The 25,038-nt window shown below is 34.0% G+C and overlaps 2 protein-coding genes across 5 annotated transcripts in view; both read left to right on the forward strand.

Moving 5' to 3' along the window:
* Nucleotides 1-25,038, forward strand: part of LOC136027119 (ORM1-like protein 3) — a 62,826-nt gene that overhangs the window by 14,526 nt on the left and 23,262 nt on the right. Inside the window, exon 1 of one of the 4 annotated variants that reach the window (XM_065704074.1) lies at nucleotides 22,434-22,481. The exons of 1 other annotated variant lie outside the window; for it this stretch is intronic. The gene's annotated coding sequence lies outside the window, so the exon portion shown is untranslated. Of the gene's footprint in view, nucleotides 1-22,433; nucleotides 22,534-22,842; nucleotides 22,868-25,038 lie in introns of those variants that run through there. 2 more of the 4 variants (XM_065704073.1, XM_065704075.1) reach the window with 2 other exon arrangements.
* Nucleotides 5,639-6,655, forward strand: LOC136027701 (uncharacterized). The gene has a single exon (XM_065705152.1). The coding sequence runs from the start codon at nucleotides 5,639-5,641 to the stop codon at nucleotides 6,653-6,655; it is 1,017 nt and encodes a 338-aa protein (XP_065561224.1).

Consider the following 25,038-nt stretch of genomic DNA (forward strand, 5'->3'; position numbering starts at 1 on the left):
CTTTATTTAAATCTGAATATGTTTCTTTTCACAGATATTTTAAGCAATATTAGCAGAATAGAGGTGTGATATTCATACTAGTGCCAGTGATTTAAGCAAGAACACTCTGTATAATTTCTTAGTACACTCCCAAGATATCTTAAGTGTTGACATGGCTTTTGCCAAAATTTTATTTGTGTGTTTTTCAAAGTGATGTGGCTTCATAAGCCCAAATTTCAAAAGAGGATTGCACATATATGAGTGGTTGATTTGCTCAAATGTCAAATAAACAACAACAACATATGTGTGTTATAAAAGTGAAACCTTGTAAAATAGATCTTCTGCTTGATTGAAGTACAAAAAAATTGTTTTCAGCTTCATAACTTTGCTCAATCCCATTTTATAAGGTTTTAGAGATATGCAAAAACATTTCCTAAATTTTGAAAATACTTTAGCCTTTAGACCCATCCCTGAAAGTTTCATTTTCCTAACCTAAACCCTTTCCAAGATAGCAAGAAGTTAATTAACTAGAATTTTACCTTATATTGTCTTAATACTCTGCTATACAATTGAAAATATTTCTATTGTTTAGGATTGGAAAATTTCAGTAGGCTCATCAATTACAAGTCCTAAACTAGCCAGGGAAGTGTTTATTCCACTAACAAATTGCCAACTTCTTTGAAGTCCAATTATACAGCCCTATTTTTGGCCTGGTTTAGCCTGTATCCATTCCTGATTGACATTTAGCCCAAATTTTGTTTTGTCTGTTACTCATTTCTTGTCAATATTACTGAGGGGTCATGGTTAAGCACTAGAGAAGTCATTGTTAAATAACATATGCTTATGTAGGCTATACATAGCTTGTTACTACTTATTTTTCTCTGGGTACGCAATATTTGATTGAAGAGCTAAGATTATTTCCACTATTTACAGTTTCCTTGTCTTTTCTTTAGGGTAAGCGATTTCACATGTTCATTCATTTTAAAAATATGTAACTTTGACGTCACTTATCGTGAGTAATCTTTTTTCAGGGTTAGCAAGTGCAAGCCAACGGACAAGTAATCGAGGGGATAATCCGACTAATCTCTGACGTCATTTGAGTTGCGTTCGAATCGACTCGAAAAAGTCAACTTAAAAGTTGACTTTTTTCTCTGCTGCCGTTTTATTTAGTAAAAAGTTGACCTAGAAAGTCAACACAGAATTGCGAATCGAACGCTTCAATGGCAAAAAATTTAGAAATATGAAATTGTTTAGTCTAAAGAAAAGACAAGGGAAGAAAAGATTAAACGGTAGGATTAATAATCTTTTTCTTGAAGTCTGAATTATTTTTGTGTAAGTAAGGAATCTGTCAAATCTAGGCTTAGTAAAAGTGGTTTTTACTGCCAAGTGAAGTGATGGGGTCAGAACCACCTGATAGAAATATGATCACTAATTCCAACCTGCTCATCTATGGCTTTCTTCAAAATGGGCAACCGGTGTACATTACTGCTCCATCATCAGTGACTGGAACCCAAATTCAGCTATCTCCAATTAATTATCCCACATTGAATCACTTGCCTGACTTATCCCCTATGAGAATGAACAACAGATTTCCAGAATCTTGGGCAAATGACCCAGACTTCCCACCACTACCACAGATGGAAGACTGTAATGAAAATTTAAGTGCTATCAATCCTTTTGCAGCTGAAGGAATCATCACAAACAGTATGAGCCAGTGTAGTTCACCCAGGCAAAACCACTCCCCTAATACCTCTAAGGTACAAAACTGTGAGAAAAGAAGCCAAAGTGTTAACAATGCTCACCAGCTACTACAAAAAGAATATATTCCTGATTATGAGATTTTTCCTATTGCAGTGAAAGTGTCCCTAAATGAAAATGGAAAGCAATTCCCAGAAGACTCAAAAGTTTTTAAATTCCTAACTAGTGTGGTTGGTCACAAAAAGTTTGCATTTGAAATATTCAGTAAAATTCCAAAAATGGTCATACATGTAGATTCCAACAATACAGCAGAGAAACTATTATCATTAAACTCAATTTGTGACCAGAATGTATCAATTGAACTACAGGAAAAAATCTCTCGAGGTGTCATCAAAGGCATACCAAAATACTTATCTGAAGAGGAAATTATTGAAAGTGTTTACTCTACAGTGACTGTAAAATCTGCAAAAAGAATGAAACGTTTCAATAGAGAATCCAAAATCTTAGAGGATAGTTTGTCAGTACTAATTACATTTTGTGGCAACACTCTACCCCCAAAAGTTACATGCTTTGGAAGAGAAAGAGAAGTTAAGGAATATAACAGAAAAGTTTTACAGTGTTTCAAATGTCAAAAATATGGTCACACTGCTAAGTATTGTAAAGCAGAACATTCTACATGCCTGCGATGCTCTAGTCAACATGCATCCAAGGATTGCCCATTGAAACTTGAGGATGCCCAGAGCAGGGCTTCTAAATATAGGTGTATTAATTGTAAGGGAAATCATTCATCAACTTCTCTAACCTGCCCTGAAAGACAGAAAAATCAGCAAATACTAAATGTTGCTGAAAAATACCAAGCAGGGTATAAAAGAGCCTCTGCTGTACACAAAACTTATGCACAAGCTTTACACAAAGAAGCCTATAAGAAAAGCACCTCAACCCACTCAACATTGAACCATACTTTTGATGCAATTATTAAAGAGACAAAAAGAGAAATTATGACTAAAATGGCCATTTCATTGGTATTTTCTGAAGACTTCGTAAAATTAGACAATTTTAGTCTATCTCAAAAAATCCAAAAGGTATGCTCCTTTTTGATAAACCTAAATATTGGTGAAGTAGATGCTGTCCAAGTCAATTCAGAATGTACAAGAAAATGACCAGTTCCCTTAAATTATTATCCTGGAATGCAAGATCCATAGTTAAAACAAATAAAGATATGCTAGTCAACTATTGCCTTATGAACGGTGTAAACATCTTTTGTATACAAGAAACACATCTTAAACCCCATATTAACCCAACTTTTAAAGGATTCAACATTTTAAGGAAGGATAGAATCAATGCAGATAAAGGGGGAATCTTAGTTGGAATAAAGAAAAATATCCATTTTGTTCCAATCAGAACCCAATACCTAGACAAATTTGATAAAATTGAAGTTCAGGGCTGTAGAGTATTTTTAAGTAAAAATATGACTGTTAATATATTCAATGTGTATAACCCTCAAGGTGATTCTCCTCAAATTAGTGATGTTTTGTCTACAATAGTCACAAACATCCCCCCAAGAGACATGTTTATCATTGTTGGTGATTTTAATTCACATTCTAATATATGGTGTAATTGTGGAACTACAAATAGAAGTGGTAATCATATAGAAGAACTTTTGATGAATAGTGATAATATTTGTCTCCTAACCCCAAAGAATTTACCAACTCGACTTAATAGTAACACAGGCTCATATACCACAATTGATTTGATGTTTTCTTCCCCTGCACTTTTGAATAGATCAAACATATCCTGTTGTGAAGACAGCTCATTATATAGTGACCATAACCCTATCCTGCTAGAGTTAGATAAAAATTATCATGTGCCAAATCCTGATAGAAATACTGATGGCAATAGATTATCAATGTCTCAATTAAGATGTATGGATTGGAATGTATTTAGAAATGTACTTAATAGATCTAATGTGAATGTCCAACTAGAGCGAACTACTAACACCGATGAAAAAATTGCAATATTCCAAAATTTATTAATAAAAGCTGGAAAGGAGGCTACTCACATCAGAAGAGATGGGAAACATCATAAAGTCACAATTTGGTGGAACAAAGAATGCTCTATTGCCAAGTATAATTTAGATACAGCTAAAAGGCTTTACAAGCGATATAGGACCTATGAGCTGTATGTAGAAATGCAAAGAAATAATGCAAGACTCAAAAAGACAATAGTTACAGCAAAAAAAGATTCATGGATTAAATTCCTAGATGGTCTGGACTTTCGTACACCAGTGACTAAAACATACACTACCATTAAGAAACTGTTATCCAGAGACAGTCAAGAAACTATAAACCCACCTTTAGTTTATAAAAACAGGTTTTTAATATCAGATATTGATAAAGCAAATGCTGCTGCAGAGCATCTTGCAAGCATTGTTAGTGTTGAGGACCCCTTTGTTGAAGAAGCCATTGCTCAAAAATCCAAGGTGAAGCGCATGTCCCAGATAGACAACAACATACCATATAACAGCCCCTTTTCTCTCCATGAATTGACTACTGTAATCAAGTCACTCCCAAAAACTTCGCCTGGGGATGATGGCATTTACCCTCATTTTATTCAAAACCTACCAATAGACTGGGTGCAAATTCTACTAGGCATCATAAATGAAACATGGGATCATGGCTTGTTCCCCAAATCATGGAAAGACGGTACAGTAAAACTCATACCAAAACAAGGTAAAGATAAAAGTAAGATTGAAAACTATAGAACTATCACCTTACTACCTGTTGCTGGGAAAATATATGAACGACTTGTCAAGCAAAGATTGACCACAATGATTGAAATAAATAAAGGGCTACAAGATATTCAGTATGGATTCAGAAAAGGCAGAAACACAGATGATATCATGTTTAGGTTCCTGAATGATGCCCTATATGCCCTAGAAAATAAAAAAGTCCTTGTTGCTGTGTTTCTGGACGTAAAGGCAGCATTTGAGACCATGGTCCATCGTCAAATCTTGGATGGAGTCCTTGAAGCAAAGATAAGAGGCAGATTATTGGCCTTTTCCTTGTCTTTCCTTGAGGATAGAGATATGAAGGTCATTTTCGGAAAAGCTGCATCATCAAATCTGATACACAGAAAAAGAGGGGTACCTCAAGGGTCAGTTTTGGGTCCTGTCTATTATAACATTAGTGAGTTTAACATCCCCATTGAAACTGGAAACGTCAGAGGGGGTATTTTTGCGGATGATAATTGTCTTTGGGCTGTTGGTAGATCAGTTAATGAAGTAGAATCAATTCTTCAAGATTCACTCAATCAGATAAGCCGTTGGGCTAAGGAAGCAGATATTTCATTCTCAGTAGAGAAAACCAAAGTAATGATATTTACTAGGAAAACAAAAGTCAATAATCCTAAAATCTCATTAAATAGTACTCTACTGGATGTTGTTGATGAAATCAAGTGGCTAGGGTGTTACTTTGACAGGAGACTTACATTCAGAACTCATATAAATCAAACTAAAGCTGCCTGTATTAGGAGGTTAAATATAATGAAGATGTTGTCTGCCACAAGTTGGGGTCCCAAATGTGACTTCTTAATTGAATTCTACACAAAATACATTAGGCCAAAACTGGAATATGGTTCAATAATCTATCAAATAGCCAGTAAAACCACCCTCAGAAAACTGGAGGGTATTCAGAATTCTGCCCTTCGCATAGCATTCCAGGCTCGAAAAACCACACCCGTAACATTCTTAATATCTGAAAGTGGCCTAGAAGACTTAGAGGTATGACGTCTTATCAGTGGACTTAAACACCTGAAGAAAATAAGCCTGACTGAAAAAAATCATCCTCTGAAATCTTGCCTGCTGAAACATGGACAACTTTGGCTTTCAACAAATAAAAATAATGGCTGGTCAGCTGGCATTAATGCTCTTAGAGAAAAAGGCATTGAGCCCAAATTATCCGAAATGCTTCATACAAGAGATCTAATACCCACCCCCATATGGAACTACCAGAGTATAGAGTTCTTTGAAGACCTTGAACTCTGGGAAGGGCTGGATCTTGCAAACTCGTTTAAGTACCTCACAGAAGTAAGTTTTACTGACCATATTGACATATATACGGATGCTTCTAAAAATGAAAATGGAGTTGGAGCGGCATTTGTTGTCCCATCCAAGTCCATAGTGCAGAAATTCAAGCTTGATGGAAACTTGACTGTATTTGATGCTGAAGTAATTGCATTGACCAAGGCTGCAAACTTTGCATCTCTCTCATTTACCCTGGGAGCTAATGTAAGAATCTGCTCTGACTCCAAAAGTGCTATTTCGGCCCTTAAAAGTTTTTATTGGTCTAAGAAACCAGCCCCAGAAACCGTGTTATGCCACACATCATTACAAGAAGTTGTCAATATGGGTATACACTTAACCCTTCAATGGATACCTGGTCATATGGGCATACCAGGAAACGAACAAGCAGATGTGGCAGCTAAAGATGCAACTATATCAGGAGAGGAGACATCCAGTGCTGTAACACCATCAATAGTATATGCTATTAGTTCAATTATACAGAAGTTAAAACACGAATCTTTCATAAATAATCAAGCTAAAAGTTCAAACTGGTTTGTTACCAAGAAACAAAAGCAGTTTTTTGAAAAAGAACTTTACAGTAAGATATCAAGACAACAGGGCAAAATACTATTCAGGCTGCGATCAGAACATGTAGGAACAAATTCATACTTAGCCCGCTTCTATAATGAAAACCCAAAGTGTAGCTACTGTGATCAAGTGGAAACAGTAAATCATCTTCTACTACAGTGCCCAGTCACTGACAGGCATAGACAAAAACTTCATGATCTTATGTGTGCAAACAAACTTAAAGACTACCATGATCTTCTTGGTAGCTCAGCAGCAATTGATGAGAATGTAACAGTGATTTCAGCAATAGTTGAATTCTTACACAAGATCTCAAGGGATAAATCCCTATGATTGACTTTCTTTATTTCAGCAGTGTTCATCCAAAGTGCATGATCCTCAAGTCACGACAGTGAGAAGGAGGATTAAATTCGTCATCATCATCATCAAAGAAAAGACAAGGAAATTGTAAATAGGCCTAGTGGAAATAATCTTAGCTTTTCAGTGACCTGTAAGTAATCTTATGCATATTCCTTAGGATTTAGAGGGTTTTTGGTGTTCTAGGCCTATCTTGCATAGGCTAAGCTTAATAAGGAATGAAAAGAAAAATTTTATGTTGTTAAAAACGTTGATTCTCAGGAAGGCAGCTATCACATTGGTGAGTTATTCTAATAATACCAAATCTAACAGGCTTAGTTTCTAAACCAACCTATAATTTTTAGTTGAAAAAATTAAAAATTATAGGTTGGTTTGTAACTTTATATTATAGGTTAGTTAAAAACTAAAAATTATTGGCTTCTTTTCCCAGTAAAATTGGTGCAAACAGTATTACTGGCTTTCAAATAAAGTGAATATACCACTCCATGCCCTTTTTTATCCTCTTTATAAATATAATAATTGCTTCTACCACAAATTCAGATTTAAGCACTTTTTGACCTCTTAAAAATGACCTATATGTGGGGTCATTACAAATCTGTAATAGCTTAGAAACAAATTTGGGCTATATATTTGTACATCAGGGGGTGGGGGGTAAAGCATAGCATATATTAAATACGTAAACTAACCATTGGTGTATTTTTTTATGTTTGTGCTGTTGCACTGGTGATTTCTCTTCTCATTAAAATTCAATGTGCACAAACACATAAAAAAAAATACGGCAAAGATTAGTTTACTTATTTAATATATGCTATGCTTTACCCCCATCCCCCCCCCCTGTTGTGCAAATATATAGCCCAAATTTGTTTCTAATCTATTACAGATTTTTTATACCCCATATTTAGGTCATTTTTAAGAGGCCAAAAATTGTTTAAATCTGAATTTGCAGTAAAAGCAATTATTATATATGTAAACAGCATTAAAACAGGCATCAAGTGGTATATTCACTTTATATGAAAGCCAGTAATACTGTTTACACCAATTTTACCCTTTTCCCTAGTTATATAGTCTGTATTCATTGAGATTGCTGTTTAAACTAGATTTTTAACATAAAGTAGGGGCAAAATTTTACTTTGGCTACTTTTGACTATCTTTGAAAGAGGTTAGGTTAGGAAAATGAAACTTTCAGGGATGTGTCTGCAGGCTGAAGTATGTCCCAGGAAAGTATTTTGAAGTACCTACCTCCATTTCTTTTCCCTCTAAATGGTCCTGAAATTTTGGGTTATCAGTTTTTTTTTCTCTGGCTTTAGTTCTGAAAAGACAATTCCTGTTGATTTGCCATACTGTTGTTGCCATAACACTGGGTTTTCTAAATTTAGAAATAATCTTTTATGCCACCTCACTATAGGTTAAATATTTGGCAGATATTATTTATTCTCCATGAATTTTTTTTTTATTGGATTTCATATGATGTCAGTTGCTTTCTGTTAAACATACATTTATTTTTAAAAATCAAGCTTCGTTTGAGAAAAAATTTGAATTATTTTTCTCTGAAAAATATCACTGAAATATAAAGTGATATAAAATATGAGAAATATATGAGTGATATAAATATCACTGAAATTTTCTCTGAAATATTACTGAAAGGGGATAGGTTAGGAAAATGAAACTTTAAGGGATGGGTCTACAGGCTAAAGTATGTCCTGGGAAGGTATTTCAAAGTACATATCTCTACTCATTCTTGCTCTAGAGGGCCCTGACCCTTGATGACCTTCAAAAATAGGCTATCTGTGTTATAAAAGTGAAACCTTACAAAATAGATCTTCTGCTGAAATGAAGTACAACAAAGTTGTTCTCAGCTTAACAACTTTGCTCAATCCCAATTTATAAGGTTTTAAAGATATGAAAAAACATTTCCTAAATTTTGAAAAAAAAAATGTTGATATGGCTCAGAATTCTACTCAAATAAAAGGAATTGAATTTTCAGAACTAAAGGCAGAGAAAAAGCAAATGGTACCTGAAAATTAAGGTAAAATGTTGTTTTGTCAAAATTTCAATAGGTATAGACCTGTCATGGAGTCAAATTTTAGGGCTCTCTAGAGGGAGAAGAAGTGGAGGTGGGTACTTTAAAATACCTTCCCAGGATATACTTTAGCCTATAGACCCATCCCTGAAAGTTTCATTTTCCTAACCTAACTTCTTTCTGAGATAGCAAGAAGTAACTCAACTAGAATTTTACCTTTTATCTGTCTGGTAAAAAACATCCTTCAAATTTTAGATATGCTCTAATTATACAGGGGCAAAAAAATTGCTTTTTAAAATTGCCATTATGAGGTAAGATATTAGCTAAAATGCCTGTATAAAGCAAACTAGCCTACCTAGGGAGTCAAAACACTTGAATTTGCTTGCTGCTTCTTCAACAGTGGCAAAAGGTCTGACAATGAGTAAAGTATGGAATTTAAGTCAGAAATGCCTTTTATGCTTTTTCTATTCTCACCAAAATAAAACACAAATCCCATGTTGACTTGCACAAAAACCTCAAGATAAGTTGTAGTAATTGGTCCTTTAGCCTGATGTAGCTGCTATTTGCTGCTATGAGTGCATAGTTTATAATGGGAGCTTAAAATTGTCTTGGCAAGCTGCATGGTTGAGTATACAACCCTCTAGGCTATACTCTCTTTCTTTATGTGCATATTATTGTTTAAAAATGATCAAGCTTCACATTAATCTCCTTTCATGACCTATAGTTGAAATTTGCTAGGGAAATATTTATTCCACTAAAAACTCACCACCTATTTTTGAACTTCAATTATACAGCCCTGTTTTTTTTTACCCCCCTTAAGCCTGTATCCAGTTTCTGATAGCCATTTAAATTTCATTTTGTCTGTTGCTCATTTCTTGTCAATATTACTGAGGGGTCACAGATAAGCACTAGAGTCCTCATTGATAAATAATATGTGCTTGTATATACATAGCTTGTTGCTACTTATTTTTCTCTGGGAATACAATGTTTGATGTGGCATAAACCAAAGAAAGGACCTGTAGGCCTAGAGAAAAATCTGTTAAGAAAACCGATTTTTATAATTGCACAATAATTATAGCTTACATAATTTTACATGCAGTCCTGCTCTACTTTACCCCCAACCCTCCTAATATAGAAATATATAGCTGAAGTTACATGTTACCTGTTGATTCTGCCAATCTATCCCTCAACCTTTAACTCCCTGTTAATTGAAGCAATTGCAACAAAGCAAGAATGGCAGAAAAGGTAACAGGTGACAGAATACATTGGAACTACATAATTTTGGCTATATATTTACACATTAGGCAGGTTGGAGGTAAATTATAGTATAAAGATGCATGTTTTTCCCTTTGGTATGTAGGCTAAGTAGAAGATCACTTGTACCTGATGCTGTCCCTGTTGTTTTTAGTTGGATTGGAAACATCCAAAGAAAGTTTCCTTTGAAAAGGAAAGGTGAGATTGCCCAAAAGTGAGATTGAATTTGTCAAAGCTTGGAGGTTTGCCCCTTCAGTCTGTTTAAAGGAAAATGGATTCATAATTGAAGCTTTGTTCATTTCAATCTTAAGGGTGACCAATATTTGTGACAATTCATTAAATGGTTGTAAAGGGATACTTTTGTTTATTCATTAGTCTTCTTTGTTTTCTAACAGTTTTTTTTTAATCTTTAAATTGATATCCATTTCTTACAAATTTTTATTGATACCAGAGGTCCATTTGCAAGTTTTCACCTACTTTGTAATCCCTGGTCTCACAATTACATTTAAATTTACTGAAGCTAGGACACACAGAACTCCTATCTATTTAAAGAAAATCAATGGATATAAGTAGGTTTTATTGTATTTAAGCCCTAGGGCCATGGCAATTAAAAACAAAATAAAGGAGATTAACTTTAAAATACTTGACATTAAATAAGCATAATAGCCACAAAGAAAAACAAATAACAAAATTATACTTCTGTGTTCAGTTGCCAACCTGAGCAACTGTCATAAATTTTTAAATCTTGCAGAACATTCACCCCCATTACATTCACAAGCTATCTCTCATGACCCACAAATTTGTCCATACATCCACATTTCAGGGAAATGGAAGGACCATCACACTGGTATTCTTCATTTCTACTTATATTTAATGGGTTTGAAAGAAAGTTTCCATGGCTAAGTCAGTAGGCCAGTAAAGGACCTGGTGGTCCTTTAGCCAGGTAGTGCAATAGGAAGCTAGGGACCAGCCAGCCTATTCTCTTGCATGCCCTTCCTCCTTACTGTCCCTAGATTTCCATCTGTACTCATTTAAAGTTGGGCCAATTCTAGCTGAGGTTAGTCATATCACCAATCCCTATCCAAAACCGAATAAACTGGCAATGCCAGGAATTAAACCTATACACCTTGGACAAAGCGTTCCAACCCAAAGCGCCTACCACTTAGCAAGGAACACAAATTTGACCAGAGAACAATAATTATTTGAAAAAAAATTGCTATAGTTGTCCCACTACTGTCCTATAAATGCTATAGGCCCATTTTATTTAGACAAATCAATTTAAGACAGGTATCAACAAAACTCCATCAGGGATTGTATTTGCTTAAAATACAATCAAGCTATGTGAATGCTCAGCTTTGTGATATTCTAGTCTTGAAATAATAAAAAAAAAGAGAAAATTTATATTTTCTATTTATTTTTCACCAACTCATTTGAGCAAAATCATTTGTGACAGCCAAATGTCCATGGTTGGCTTAGAACCTCTCTAAATGCTCTGAAACAGCAGGAATTAAAAAAAATTATACTAATCAGCATTAAACTGTCCCTTAAATTTGAACACGTGTATTTAATTTGAAAATGATGCTACTGCTAGTCAGGTTACTGTGCTGTTCCCACTGGCTCTACTGCAGTTAAAAATGGGCAGTTACCACGCAGTAACTGCAGTTACTGAAAAACCATCAGCTGGAACACACCCATAAGCAATTATATCTGTATATTATATCAATTATATATCTTATATTATATTATTATATTATATATATATATATACATAAGCAATTATATCAATTATATCTGTAAAGAACATACAAAAAGGCATCAAGTAGTATATTCACTTTATTTTTAAGTCAAAATATGAAAAAAACAAAAAATTTACTCCCGACCTGCCTAATTTGCTAATATATAGCCCAAATTTTAAATTTTAAATGTATTTTATCACCTTTTAGCCTACTTATTTTTCCAGTTCTTGTTTTGCCACAGTTGCTTCAATTATCAGGTACTATGGTTGAGGTATAGATTGGCAGAATCAATAGGAAATATGCAATTTCAGCCTTAGATTTCCATATTAGGAGGGTTGGTGCTAAAGTAAAGCAGAGCTGCATACTTCTCTAGTGCTTAAGTATGACCCCTTAGCAATATTGACAAGAAATGAGTAACAGAAAAAATTCAATTTGGACTAAATGGCAATCAGGAACTGGATACAGGCTAAAGGGGGCCAAAAACAGGGCTGTATAATTGGAGTTCAAAGAACTCCAATTATACAGTGATTTAAAAAAAAATCACTGTATATAAGTGATTTTTTAGTGAACTAAACGCTTCCCTTGCTAATTTAGGACTTTAAATTGATTAGCCTACTGGAATTTACCTATCCTATGCAATTGAAATATTTTACCTTTCCAGAGCATTAAGACAATCCATCACAATAAAAAAAAAAATATCCAAGGTATCTTGAATGGAATGACTAAAAGAAGACAAATGAAAATCACAATTTGCAATCTAACAATTAAACTTCTGACCACACAAATTGTATTAGGATACCCAGCTCTGAAATAATTGCTCAAGTAGCTTTGCAGTAGCTTTAACTAATATTGCAATAACTTTATAAGTTTTTTCTTAACCATTTTATTATCTACCTATCCCCCCACCCAGTAAAAGATAAAACCCACCCACCCACACAAGAAAAAAACCAGTTTTAACAAGGATAATAACATAGTTTCTAAGTCTATTTTAGTGCAACCTACCCAACAACAAAAAATCTGGCTCAATAACTCACCACACTGGTACACAAAAGTGGTGCCTTCATCCTGGATCCATCTGAACACATACTCCATGATTACCTATAATTGAAACTTTTGCCCTCTTTCCGAGTTAACTTGAGACGAACGTACAAAATGTAAAAGTTGTTAAAAGTCAACTTTTCATTAACTTTCAGTCAACTTTTACAAATCGAACGCTTAAAGTTAACTCGGAATCACAAATAAAACGTCAGAATGCTGGTTTCAGTCAACTTGGAATGTGATTCGAACGCAACTTTGTATCTCATAAAACACATTCCGATTAGTCGGCTAAGTAATCGGACAAGTAAAAGAACACGGGGTAAGGATTTACCATTGATTTTTGATTTTGTCTCCATTAATCCAATTTAAAGGTAAGCTAGTTTTAACAAGGTTGATGATGTCGCAGGTAGACTTTAGGTTATATTCTAAGCTGTACTGTATCTAAAATAAGAGAAAAAGGTACCAACATTGGTACCTTTCTGAAGAAATTCTCATTCTACAGGTTAAATTTATTTCTTAGATATCTGAATACTCTGTTAATCTAGACATTGACCCAAAAATTAAATTAAGAAGTAATTGAAACATAAAAATTAGCTTTTAAATGCACCTTAAACTTGATGTCTCTGATATTCCAGTATACTGCTAGAAAAAAAAACACAAAAAAATAGGATACATCAATGTACCATACAAAAAGGTGATTTTCCTTGTTGTTTAATGTGGAGGGGGGAGGGCTGTGTGTTTCAGAGTTTTCAACAATAGAGATTTCATTGTGTGATTTTTTGCTTTTGATGCCTTTTTTGAGGGGGTTCAGGCTTTTTTTAAATTTTTGCAAGTTTGTTTTCAAATTAACATTTTATTATTGTTATTTTTAACCAAGAAATAGTTAGTTTACCATTCTTGACTTAGCTACAGATGGGAATTCCTCCTCACTAGACATATTTAAATTTTTGGTTATTACAGGCCACAACCCATACCATTATGAAAACCTGATTTATTTTTGGGACACAGTACATGGTAGCAATGCTAGCAGCTAGAGACAAGAACATAGTACTGGTATCTAATTGGTAACAGGAAACTGGTATTGGTATCTAAGCTGTGTATGCAACAAAACAAAATTACATTCCCACCCATGGTGTTGTAGTACAATCTGTGCATTGGAGCATGGGCTTGGAGGAGGCACCAAACTCAGAGCTCTGTACCAAAAGCTTCTTATGGGCAAGATAGGAGTTTTTATAACTGCATCAGTATCTAAGCTGTGTTACAGGCTGTTCTGAGCCCTTTCTTCCTAGTTAAATTGTGTGAGCTACTGGCAACTGTCCCCCTGACTTTGAAAAATACTTTCTTGTTTATTTTTCATAACTATGTTCAATCTTAGCTATGTGTCATAATGGTATTAAAGCAGCAAGACTGGCCTACTGGTCATTTTCCACAGATACTAAATTGCACTGAATTTGCACTGAATAAATTACTCCTAAAACTCCTAAAAATCATGCCTGTTCAAAAACAAAAAATATACCATTAGAACAACTTTGTCTGAAAACCCTACAAATTAAACTTAAATGTCATGTTGCTTGAACAAGAAGGGAAATTCATTGGCTTAAAAAACAAGGAAAGTGGGTGCAACCATGATATTCTGCATTGAAAGCATCATTTTTTCTATTTCTCTGCTGCTAGCAGATCAATAAAAGATAGAGAGAGAGAGAGATCAGTATATTTAAAAACCATCATAGCATAGCTAAATTCAGTTTTTTTTTTTTATAAAATCATACATTTAAACAAAAATCACACACTACAACTCAGCATGAAAATATATTTGAAGAAAGGCACCAATGAGTTGAAGCAATGATTAGTTTGTACTTTAGGGGGTAGAACTTTATTTTGTAACTGAGTTCAAGCTGTGTATAATGCCTTTTGTAATTAACAAAAATGATTTTTAGAAGTAATTGTTGTTGCAGCAGTAGCTGTAATCTACTAAATTGTGGTTGCTGAGGTAGCTGCTATTTAAAATAATTAAGATCTATGGTTACCCCCTATTTTAGGGGGTAAAAAAGTAAACCTATAATGATGTAATTTTCACTTTTAGATAAGCAGAAGATTTTTATAAATCACATTATCATGTTTCCTTCCATTGTTCTCAATATTTTAAATAATGTTTTTATCCAATTGTTCTATTGTAATCACTTGACAAACTGGTTTTTGATGTTCAAGAATGAAACAAATCAGTGAAAATAATAGAAGAAATGAAATTATTTAGAACTATATCTAGGACCATCAGATGGGGGTGAGGGAATATTATCCGAAATTGTAAATATGATGTTTCAAAATAGCATTAAAACAAATGATCAAATGTTACTACTTCATTTTATGAAGATGTATCACTCTGTACAGATGTTTCAACTTGAAAAGGACAGAGCATAAATAGAAAAAAGAAAGCAAAAAAAAAATACACTAGCAGAATAATGAAAATAGTGATAAATTATAAATTAATGCAAGATAAATGTCAACAAAGCCAATAAAAATAAAATAAGAATTGCAAACTATGTATAAACCTAGAAAAAAATTAGGTGCAACTGAGATTGCAGGATCTGCTGCTTTGAATTTAGCAACAAATAGCAAGATGCTGTACCATGGAGGCAGGCAGAGTAGATATTTATGAAATTTGAAAAATAAGGATCTGATTTTGTGTTAGTCAGTTTTTGTTAGCAGTTCTCCACAGGGAGTAGTGTAGAATATGTGAGGAAGTGCTGTGGCATTATAAAGACTAGCTAGAAGCATATGGTTGAACTGAAGTCTGTATGATGCAATAGAAGAATAAACTGGTGAAATTCAATGTATGAGCTGATCAAGGAGAAGTGTATGATATGCGTGTGGTAGATTGAGAATCCTGTAGGGAGGCCAAGATAAGCAAGGTGGCTAGCAGGCTGGACATAATTATTGCCATGAGCTACAATGAAACTAAGTTAACCATTTTTCAATTAAAAAGAATGGTCCCAGATTTAGCAGAATTGTTATCCAATTTTTCTGGTACTCAACTTGAAGAACTTTGCAAAAATTTGTGATTTATTGGAAGGTATGGCTAGTACAGTTCCTCTTGTTAACTTGAAATTAGGACCTTAGTTTTTTTTTTTATTTAGCCATAGTTTGAGTTGCAGATGCTATTGTACATAAGATTTTACTCACACAGGTAATAAGTTCACTAAATTTATTCTCTACAAACATTATAAGGCAAAGATTAATTTATTGCTGTATTAATATGAAATTAAATTATTTACTGTATTAGTATAATAAAAAATACTCGCAGTATACATAATGAAAAAATGTGTAGACACACTAAACTGTACAGCCCATATATTAACACCACTGTGTAAAAAGTCCATAATTATCTTGCACTTACGACTATTGGTAACACCTGTGCCAATCATGTTTTAGGTTGAACAAAAATGATGAAAAATGTATTATCTGGTATATTACTGTGTTTTTTTTTTAGATAGCATACATAAAAGACCAAACTGCAGCTTTGGCTTCTTTAGGTGTAATCCACACCAATGGCTAGGGATTCTACAATGTCTTCATCAGTTAACTTGCTGTTTATTGCTACCTCCTTTCATTAAGTGTAAATTCTTCAAATGTTGGTATCTTGTCTGATGACAGCTGTATTGTCACCTCATTCCACTTTATCTTGATGTTACTGTTTGGTAGTTCTAAATATAGCTGTTCTTTCACTTGTTCTGCTTATGACCCTTTTTCTGTTTCAGGTTGATTTTCTAGCAGTTTGAATGCACTTGACTTAAAGTAATTGGCTGTTGTTTTGCTTTTTATGTTGTCTCAATATTCTTGGCAAATTGCATGGCCTCTAATATGTTGATAGTGTCCATATTTCTTTCTTCAGTGTTAGAAATATATTTTCTGACCACTTCAGTTTTATAGAGTGCTCTGATGTTTCATATTATTCCTGGATCTAGTGGCTGTAATTTAGATGCTGTGTTGCCTTGCAAGAATTTACATTAACCCATGTTAGAGGAGGAATGGGAATATGTGCACCTCAATTGTCCACAAAGAACAGAATCTTGTGTTTCTTTTTGCCCATAGTTTTATCTAATTCAGTCATATAGGAGGAAAATACCTCATTGTTCATCCATGCTGTTTTATTTGATATGTATTCAAAAGACAGAGACTTTACTCCTTTAAAGCATCTAGGATTTTTTAGTTTACCAATAGGAATGGGCTTTAAATTGGCAGATCCTATCAGCTTAGCTGCTAGTAAAATTGTTATCCTTTCTTTGACGTGTTTACAAGCATGACATTTTTCATCTTTAAACTAAAGGTTTTGCTAGGGAGACACTTGAAGTACAGAGCTAGTTCATCAGCAATAAAAGTACTTTTCAGGCAATAGTCCTTCAAAATATTCTTAAACGAGCCCTTCCACTCATCACAAACATTTCTACCTACTGGTTCACTCTCACCACAAACTTTCTTAAATGTAATACTGTGCCTTTTTTCAACATTCTTGAGCAAACCTTAATTGGGCTTAAAGTTATCCTTCACTTGAGATTTGGCAAGTCCAATTGTCACCTGAATCCTCAAAGCACAATCACCACACTATTAATGTAAACAAGACGCATTCTGTAATAAATTGCAATGCTCAATACTATGAGAATGCTTGCAGGTGCTTTAACATTAAAGGCTCACCAACTTGTTGGAACCTGCACCCTGGGGTTTTGTTTTACAGAGCTCTCCTGAAAACACTTCAAGATAGAGAGATAAACTTTGACTTTTGCAGGTAAAGTGAAAATTAAATTTGACTTACCTACAGAATTTTAAGCTATAAAGGTAATTTTTGAATCACTTCAGCTTACAGTTGTAAAATATGACTGCATAATTATTTTGAGTTATGCACGGTTTTTCAACGACTTAGACAGGTTATTCCAAGGGAATTGAAAATAATTCAAGATATTGATAATTTTGAGTTATCAAGAGTCGACTGTATTCAAGATGTTGTCAGCATAGCATACCAAAGACAGGCTGATTGAGGACAAAATAAAGAGGATGGGTAGAGATGTTGAGCTTTGATAACTCGGTTATTGAAAAGGCTGGGCAAAGTGATTGCTCCTTGACAGACCCTCTTCTTAACTGGAATAAATCTACTACAAGGAGCAGATGGCATGCCATTTTATGGTAGTAGATTCAGGCAAGATGCATAATTTGGAATACAAATTTCAAAGAATAAAATGACAGAAGGATTGAATACAAGTTTAGTAGCTTTCAAAAGCCTGGCTGCATGGTCAAGAGAGTTTAAGGCACATTTACTGCTGTGTCTGGTTTGAAGAATCTACATCAACCAAAATATTAACAATTGCTTGCAGGGCATCAGTACATCCTGATCTTCATCTAAAGCCAAACTGATTTGGAAGAGTATGACGTATTTCTTCAAGTCTTATTGAAAACAGCAGCTTGCAGAGGGATGTAACAATGATGATAGGACATGTTGAAGAGCAGTAGAGCTTGGGTTTTCTCCTTTTTTTAATGGGGGGTGGTATCTTCATTACAGAAGGAATAAGGGACTATCATCTGATAGACCCTTTCAAAGATCCCTGTTTGAATGTCATCTGGATAAGAAGAGAAGTAGATAACTCAGATTCATAATAAGCATACTACCAATTTTAGATATGCTCTAATTATACAGGGGCAAAAAAATTGCTTTTTAAAATTGCCATTATGAGGTAAGATATTAGCTAAAATGCCTGTATAAAGCAAACTAGCCTACCTAGGGAGTCAAAACACTTGAATTTGCTTGCTGCTTCTTCAACAGTGGCAAAAGGTCTGACAATGAGTAAAGTATGGAATTTAAGTCAGAAATGCCTTTTATGCTTTTTCTATTCTCACCAAAATAAAACACAAATCCCATGTTGACTTGCACAAAAACCTCAAGATAAGTTGTAGTAATTGGTCCTTTAGCCTGATGTAGCTGCTATTTGCTGCTATGAGTGCATAGTTTATAATGGGAGCTTAAAATTGTCTTGGCAAGCTGCATGGTTGAGTATACAACCCTCTAGGCTATACTCTCTTTCTTTATGTGCATATTATTGTTTAAAAATGATCAAGCTTCACATTAATCTCCTTTCATGACCTATAGTTGAAATTTGCTAGGGAAATATTTATTCCACTAAAAACTCACCACCTATTTTTGAACTTCAATTATACAGCCCTGTTTTTTTTTACCCCCCTTAAGCCTGTATCCAGTTTCTGATAGCCATTTAAATTTCATTTTGTCTGTTGCTCATTTCTTGTCAATATTACTGAGGGGTCACAGATAAGCACTAGAGTCCTCATTGATAAATAATATGTGCTTGTATATACATAGCTTGTTGCTACTTATTTTTCTCTGGGAATACAATGTTTGATGTGGCATAAACCAAAGAAAGGACCTGTAGGCCTAGAGAAAAATCTGTTAAGAAAACCGATTTTTATAATTGCACAATAATTATAGCTTACATAATTTTACATGCAGTCCTGCTCTACTTTACCCCCAACCCTCCTAATATAGAAATATATAGCTGAAGTTACATGTTACCTGTTGATTCTGCCAATCTATCCCTCAACCTTTAACTCCCTGTTAATTGAAGCAATTGCAACAAAGCAAGAATGGCAGAAAAGGTAACAGGTGACAGAATACATTGGAACTACATAATTTTGGCTATATATTTACACATTAGGCAGGTTGGAGGTAAATTATAGTATAAAGATGCATGTTTTTCCCTTTGGTATGTAGGCTAAGTAGAAGATCACTTGTACCTGATGCTGTCCCTGTTGTTTTTAGTTGGATTGGAAACATCCAAAGAAAGTTTCCTTTGAAAAGGAAAGGTGAGATTGCCCAAAAGTGAGATTGAATTTGTCAAAGCTTGGAGGTTTGCCCCTTCAGTCTGTTTAAAGGAAAATGGATTCATAATTGAAGCTTTGTTCATTTCAATCTTAAGGGTGACCAATATTTGTGACAATTCATTAAATGGTTGTAAAGGGATACTTTTGTTTATTCATTAGTCTTCTTTGTTTTCTAACAGTTTTTTTTTAATCTTTAAATTGATATCCATTTCTTACAAATTTTTATTGATACCAGAGGTCCATTTGCAAGTTTTCACCTACTTTGTAATCCCTGGTCTCACAATTACATTTAAATTTACTGAAGCTAGGACACACAGAACTCCTATCTATTTAAAGAAAATCAATGGATATAAGTAGGTTTTATTGTATTTAAGCCCTAGGGCCATGGCAATTAAAAACAAAATAAAGGAGATTAACTTTAAAATACTTGACATTAAATAAGCATAATAGCCACAAAGAAAAACAAATAACAAAATTATACTTCTGTGTTCAGTTGCCAACCTGAGCAACTGTCATAAATTTTTAAATCTTGCAGAACATTCACCCCCATTACATTCACAAGCTATCTCTCATGACCCACAAATTTGTCCATACATCCACATTTCAGGGAAATGGAAGGACCATCACACTGGTATTCTTCATTTCTACTTATATTTAATGGGTTTGAAAGAAAGTTTCCATGGCTAAGTCAGTAGGCCAGTAAAGGACCTGGTGGTCCTTTAGCCAGGTAGTGCAATAGGAAGCTAGGGACCAGCCAGCCTATTCTCTTGCATGCCCTTCCTCCTTACTGTCCCTAGATTTCCATCTGTACTCATTTAAAGTTGGGCCAATTCTAGCTGAGGTTAGTCATATCACCAATCCCTATCCAAAACCGAATAAACTGGCAATGCCAGGAATTAAACCTATACACCTTGGACAAAGCGTTCCAACCCAAAGCGCCTACCACTTAGCAAGGAACACAAATTTGACCAGAGAACAATAATTATTTGAAAAAAAATTGCTATAGTTGTCCCACTACTGTCCTATAAATGCTATAGGCCCATTTTATTTAGACAAATCAATTTAAGACAGGTATCAACAAAACTCCATCAGGGATTGTATTTGCTTAAAATACAATCAAGCTATGTGAATGCTCAGCTTTGTGATATTCTAGTCTTGAAATAATAAAAAAAAAGAGAAAATTTATATTTTCTATTTATTTTTCACCAACTCATTTGAGCAAAATCATTTGTGACAGCCAAATGTCCATGGTTGGCTTAGAACCTCTCTAAATGCTCTGAAACAGCAGGAATTAAAAAAAATTATACTAATCAGCATTAAACTGTCCCTTAAATTTGAACACGTGTATTTAATTTGAAAATGATGCTACTGCTAGTCAGGTTACTGTGCTGTTCCCACTGGCTCTACTGCAGTTAAAAATGGGCAGTTACCACGCAGTAACTGCAGTTACTGAAAAACCATCAGCTGGAACACACCCATAAGCAATTATATCTGTATATTATATCAATTATATATCTTATATTATATTATTATATTATATATATATATACATAAGCAATTATATCAATTATATCTGTAAAGAACATACAAAAAGGCATCAAGTAGTATATTCACTTTATTTTTAAGTCAAAATATGAAAAAAACAAAAAATTTACTCCCGACCTGCCTAATTTGCTAATATATAGCCCAAATTTTAAATTTTAAATGTATTTTGCCACCTTTTAGCCTACTTATTTTTCCAGTTCTTGTTTTGCCACAGTTGCTTCAATTATCAGGTACTATGGTTGAGGTATAGATTGGCAGAATCAATAGGAAATATGCAATTTCAGCCTTAGATTTCCATATTAGGAGGGTTGGTGCTAAAGTAAAGCAGAGCTGCATACTTCTCTAGTGCTTAAGTATGACCCCTTAGCAATATTGACAAGAAATGAGTAACAGAAAAAATTCAATTTGGACTAAATGGCAATCAGGAACTGGATACAGGCTAAAGGGGGCCAAAAACAGGGCTGTATAATTGGAGTTCAAAGAACTCCAATTATACAGTGATTTAAAAAAAAATCACTGTATATAAGTGATTTTTTAGTGAACTAAACGCTTCCCTTGCTAATTTAGGACTTTAAATTGATTAGCCTACTGGAATTTACCTATCCTATGCAATTGAAATATTTTACCTTTCCAGAGCATTAAGACAATCCATCACAATAAAAAAAAAAATATCCAAGGTATCTTGAATGGAATGACTAAAAGAAGACAAATGAAAATCACAATTTGCAATCTAACAATTAAACTTCTGACCACACAAATTGTATTAGGATACCCAGCTCTGAAATAATTGCTCAAGTAGCTTTGCAGTAGCTTTAACTAATATTGCAATAACTTTATAAGTTTTTTCTTAACCATTTTATTATCTACCTATCCCCCCACCCAGTAAAAGATAAAACCCACCCACCCACACAAGAAAAAAACCAGTTTTAACAAGGATAATAACATAGTTTCTAAGTCTATTTTAGTGCAACCTACCCAACAACAAAAAATCTGGCTCAATAACTCACCACACTGGTACACAAAAGTGGTGCCTTCATCCTGGATCCATCTGAACACATACTCCATGATTACCTATAATTGAAACTTTTGCCCTCTTTCCGAGTTAACTTGAGACGAACGTACAAAATGTAAAAGTTGTTAAAAGTCAACTTTTCATTAACTTTCAGTCAACTTTTACAAATCGAACGCTTAAAGTTAACTCGGAATCACAAATAAAACGTCAGAATGCTGGTTTCAGTCAACTTGGAATGTGATTCGAACGCAACTTTGTATCTCATAAAACACATTCCGATTAGTCGGCTAAGTAATCGGACAAGTAAAAGAACACGGGGTAAGGATTTACCATTGATTTTTGATTTTGTCTCCATTAATCCAATTTAAAGGTAAGCTAGTTTTAACAAGGTTGATGATGTCGCAGGTAGACTTTAGGTTATATTCTAAGCTGTACTGTATCTAAAATAAGAGAAAAAGGTACCAATATTAGTACCTTTCTGAAGAAATTAGATTCTATAGGTTAAATTTATTTCTTAGATATCTGAATAGGCCTACTCTGTTAATCTAGACATTGACAACAAAAAATTAATTTAAGATGTAATTGAAGCATAAAAATTAGCTTTTAAATGTACCCTCAACTAGATTTCTCTGATATTCCAGTATGCTGCTAGAAAAACAACAACACAAAAAATAGGAGACATCAATGCTACCCATACAAAAAAGGTTATATTCCTTGTTGTTTAATGTGGAGGGGGGAGGGCTGTGTGTTTCAGAGTTTTCAACAATAGAGATTTCATTGTGTGATTTTTTGCTTTTGATGCCTTTTTTGAGGGGGTTCAGGCTTTTTTTTAAAATTTTTGCAAGTTTGTTTTCAAATTAACATTTTATTATTGTTATTTTTAACCAAGAAATAGTTAGTTTACCATTCTTGACTTAGCTACAGATGGGAATTCCTCCTCACTAGACATATTTAAATTTTTGGTTATTACAGGCCACAACCAATACCATTATGAAAACCTGATTTATTTTTGGGACACAGTACATGGTAGCAATGCTAGCAGCTAGAGACAAGAACATAGTACTGGTATCTAATTGGTAACAGGAAACTGGTATTGGTATCTAAGCTGTGTATGCAACAAAACAAAATTACATTCCCACCCATGGTGTTCTAGTGCAATCTGTGCATTGGAGCATGGGCTTGGAGGAGGTGCCAAATTCAGAGCTCTGTACCAAAAGCTTCTTATGGGCAAGATAGGAGTTTTTATAACTGCATCAGTATCTAAGCTGTGTTACAGGCTGTTCTGAGCCCTTTCTTCCTAGTTAAATTGTGTGAGCTACTGGCAACTGTCCCCCTGACTTTGAAAAATACTTTCTTGTTTATTTTTCATAACTATGTTCAATCTTAGCTATGTGTCATAATGGTATTAAAGCAGCAAGACTGGCCTACTGGTCATTTTCCACAGATACTAAATTGCACTGAATTTGCACTGAATAAATTACTCCTAAAACTCCTAAAAATCATGCCTGTTCAAAAACAAAAAATATACCATTAGAACAACTTTGTCTGAAAACCCTACAAATTAAACTTAAATGTCATGTTGCTTGAACAAGAAGGGAAATTCATTGGCTTAAAAAACAAGGAAAGTGGGTGCAACCATGATATTCTGCATTGAAAGCATCATTTTTTCTATTTCTCTGCTGCTAGCAGATCAATAAAAGATAGAGAGAGAGAGAGATCAGTATATTTAAAAACCATCATAGCATAGCTAAATTCAGTTTTTTTTTTACAAAATCATTCATTTAAACAAAAATCACACACTACAACTCAGCATTGAAAATTGATGTGAAGAAAGGCACAAATGAGTTGAAGTAATGATTAGTTTGTACTTTAGGGGGTAGAACTTTATTTTGTAACTGAGTTCAAGCTGTGTATAATGCCTTTTGTAATTAACAAAAATGATTTTTAGAAGTAATTGTTGTTGCAGCAGTAGCTGTAATCTACTAAATTGTGGTTGCTGAGGTAGCTACTATTTAAAATAATTAAGAGCTATGGTTACCCCCTATTTTAGGGGGTAAAAAAGTAAACCTATAATGATGTAATTTTCACTTTTAGATAAGCAGAAGATTTTTATAAATCACATTATCATGTTTCCTTCCATTGTTCTCAATATTTTAAATAATGTTTTTATCCAATTGTTCTATTGTAATCACTTGACAAACTGGTTTTTGATGTTCAAGAATGAAACAAATCAGTGAAAATAATAGAAGAAATGAAATTATTTAGAACTATATCTAGGACCATCAGATGGGGGTGAGGGAATATTATCCGAAATTGTAAATATGATGTTTCAAAATAGCATTAAAACAAATGATCAAATGTTACTACTTCATTTTATCAAGGTGTTTCATTCTGTACAGATGTTTCAACTTGAAAAGGACAGAGCATAAATAGAAAAAAGAAAACAAAAAAAAATACACTAGCAGAATAATGAAAATAGTGATAAATTATAAATTAATGCAAGACAAATGTCAACAAAGCCAATAAAAATAAAATAAGAATTGCAAACTATGTATAAACAAGAAAAAAATCAAGGGCAACTGAGATTGCAGGATCTGCTGCTTTGAATTTAGCAACAAATAGCAAGATGCTGTACCATGGAGGCAGGCAGAGTAGATATTTATGAAATTTGAAAAATAAGGATCTGATTTTGTGTTAGTCAGTTTTTGTTAGCAGTTCTCCACAGGGAGTAGTGTAGAATATGTGAGGAAGTGCTGTGGCATTATAAAGACTAGCTAGAAGCATATGGTTGAACTGAAGTCTGTATGATGCAATAGAAGAATAAACTGGTGAAATTCAATGTATGAGCTGATCAAGGAGAAGTGTATGATATGCG

The sequence above is a fragment of the Artemia franciscana genome, chromosome 5 (genome assembly GCF_032884065.1).
Source record: "Artemia franciscana chromosome 5, ASM3288406v1, whole genome shotgun sequence".
NCBI lineage: Eukaryota > Metazoa > Arthropoda > Branchiopoda > Anostraca > Artemiidae > Artemia > Artemia franciscana.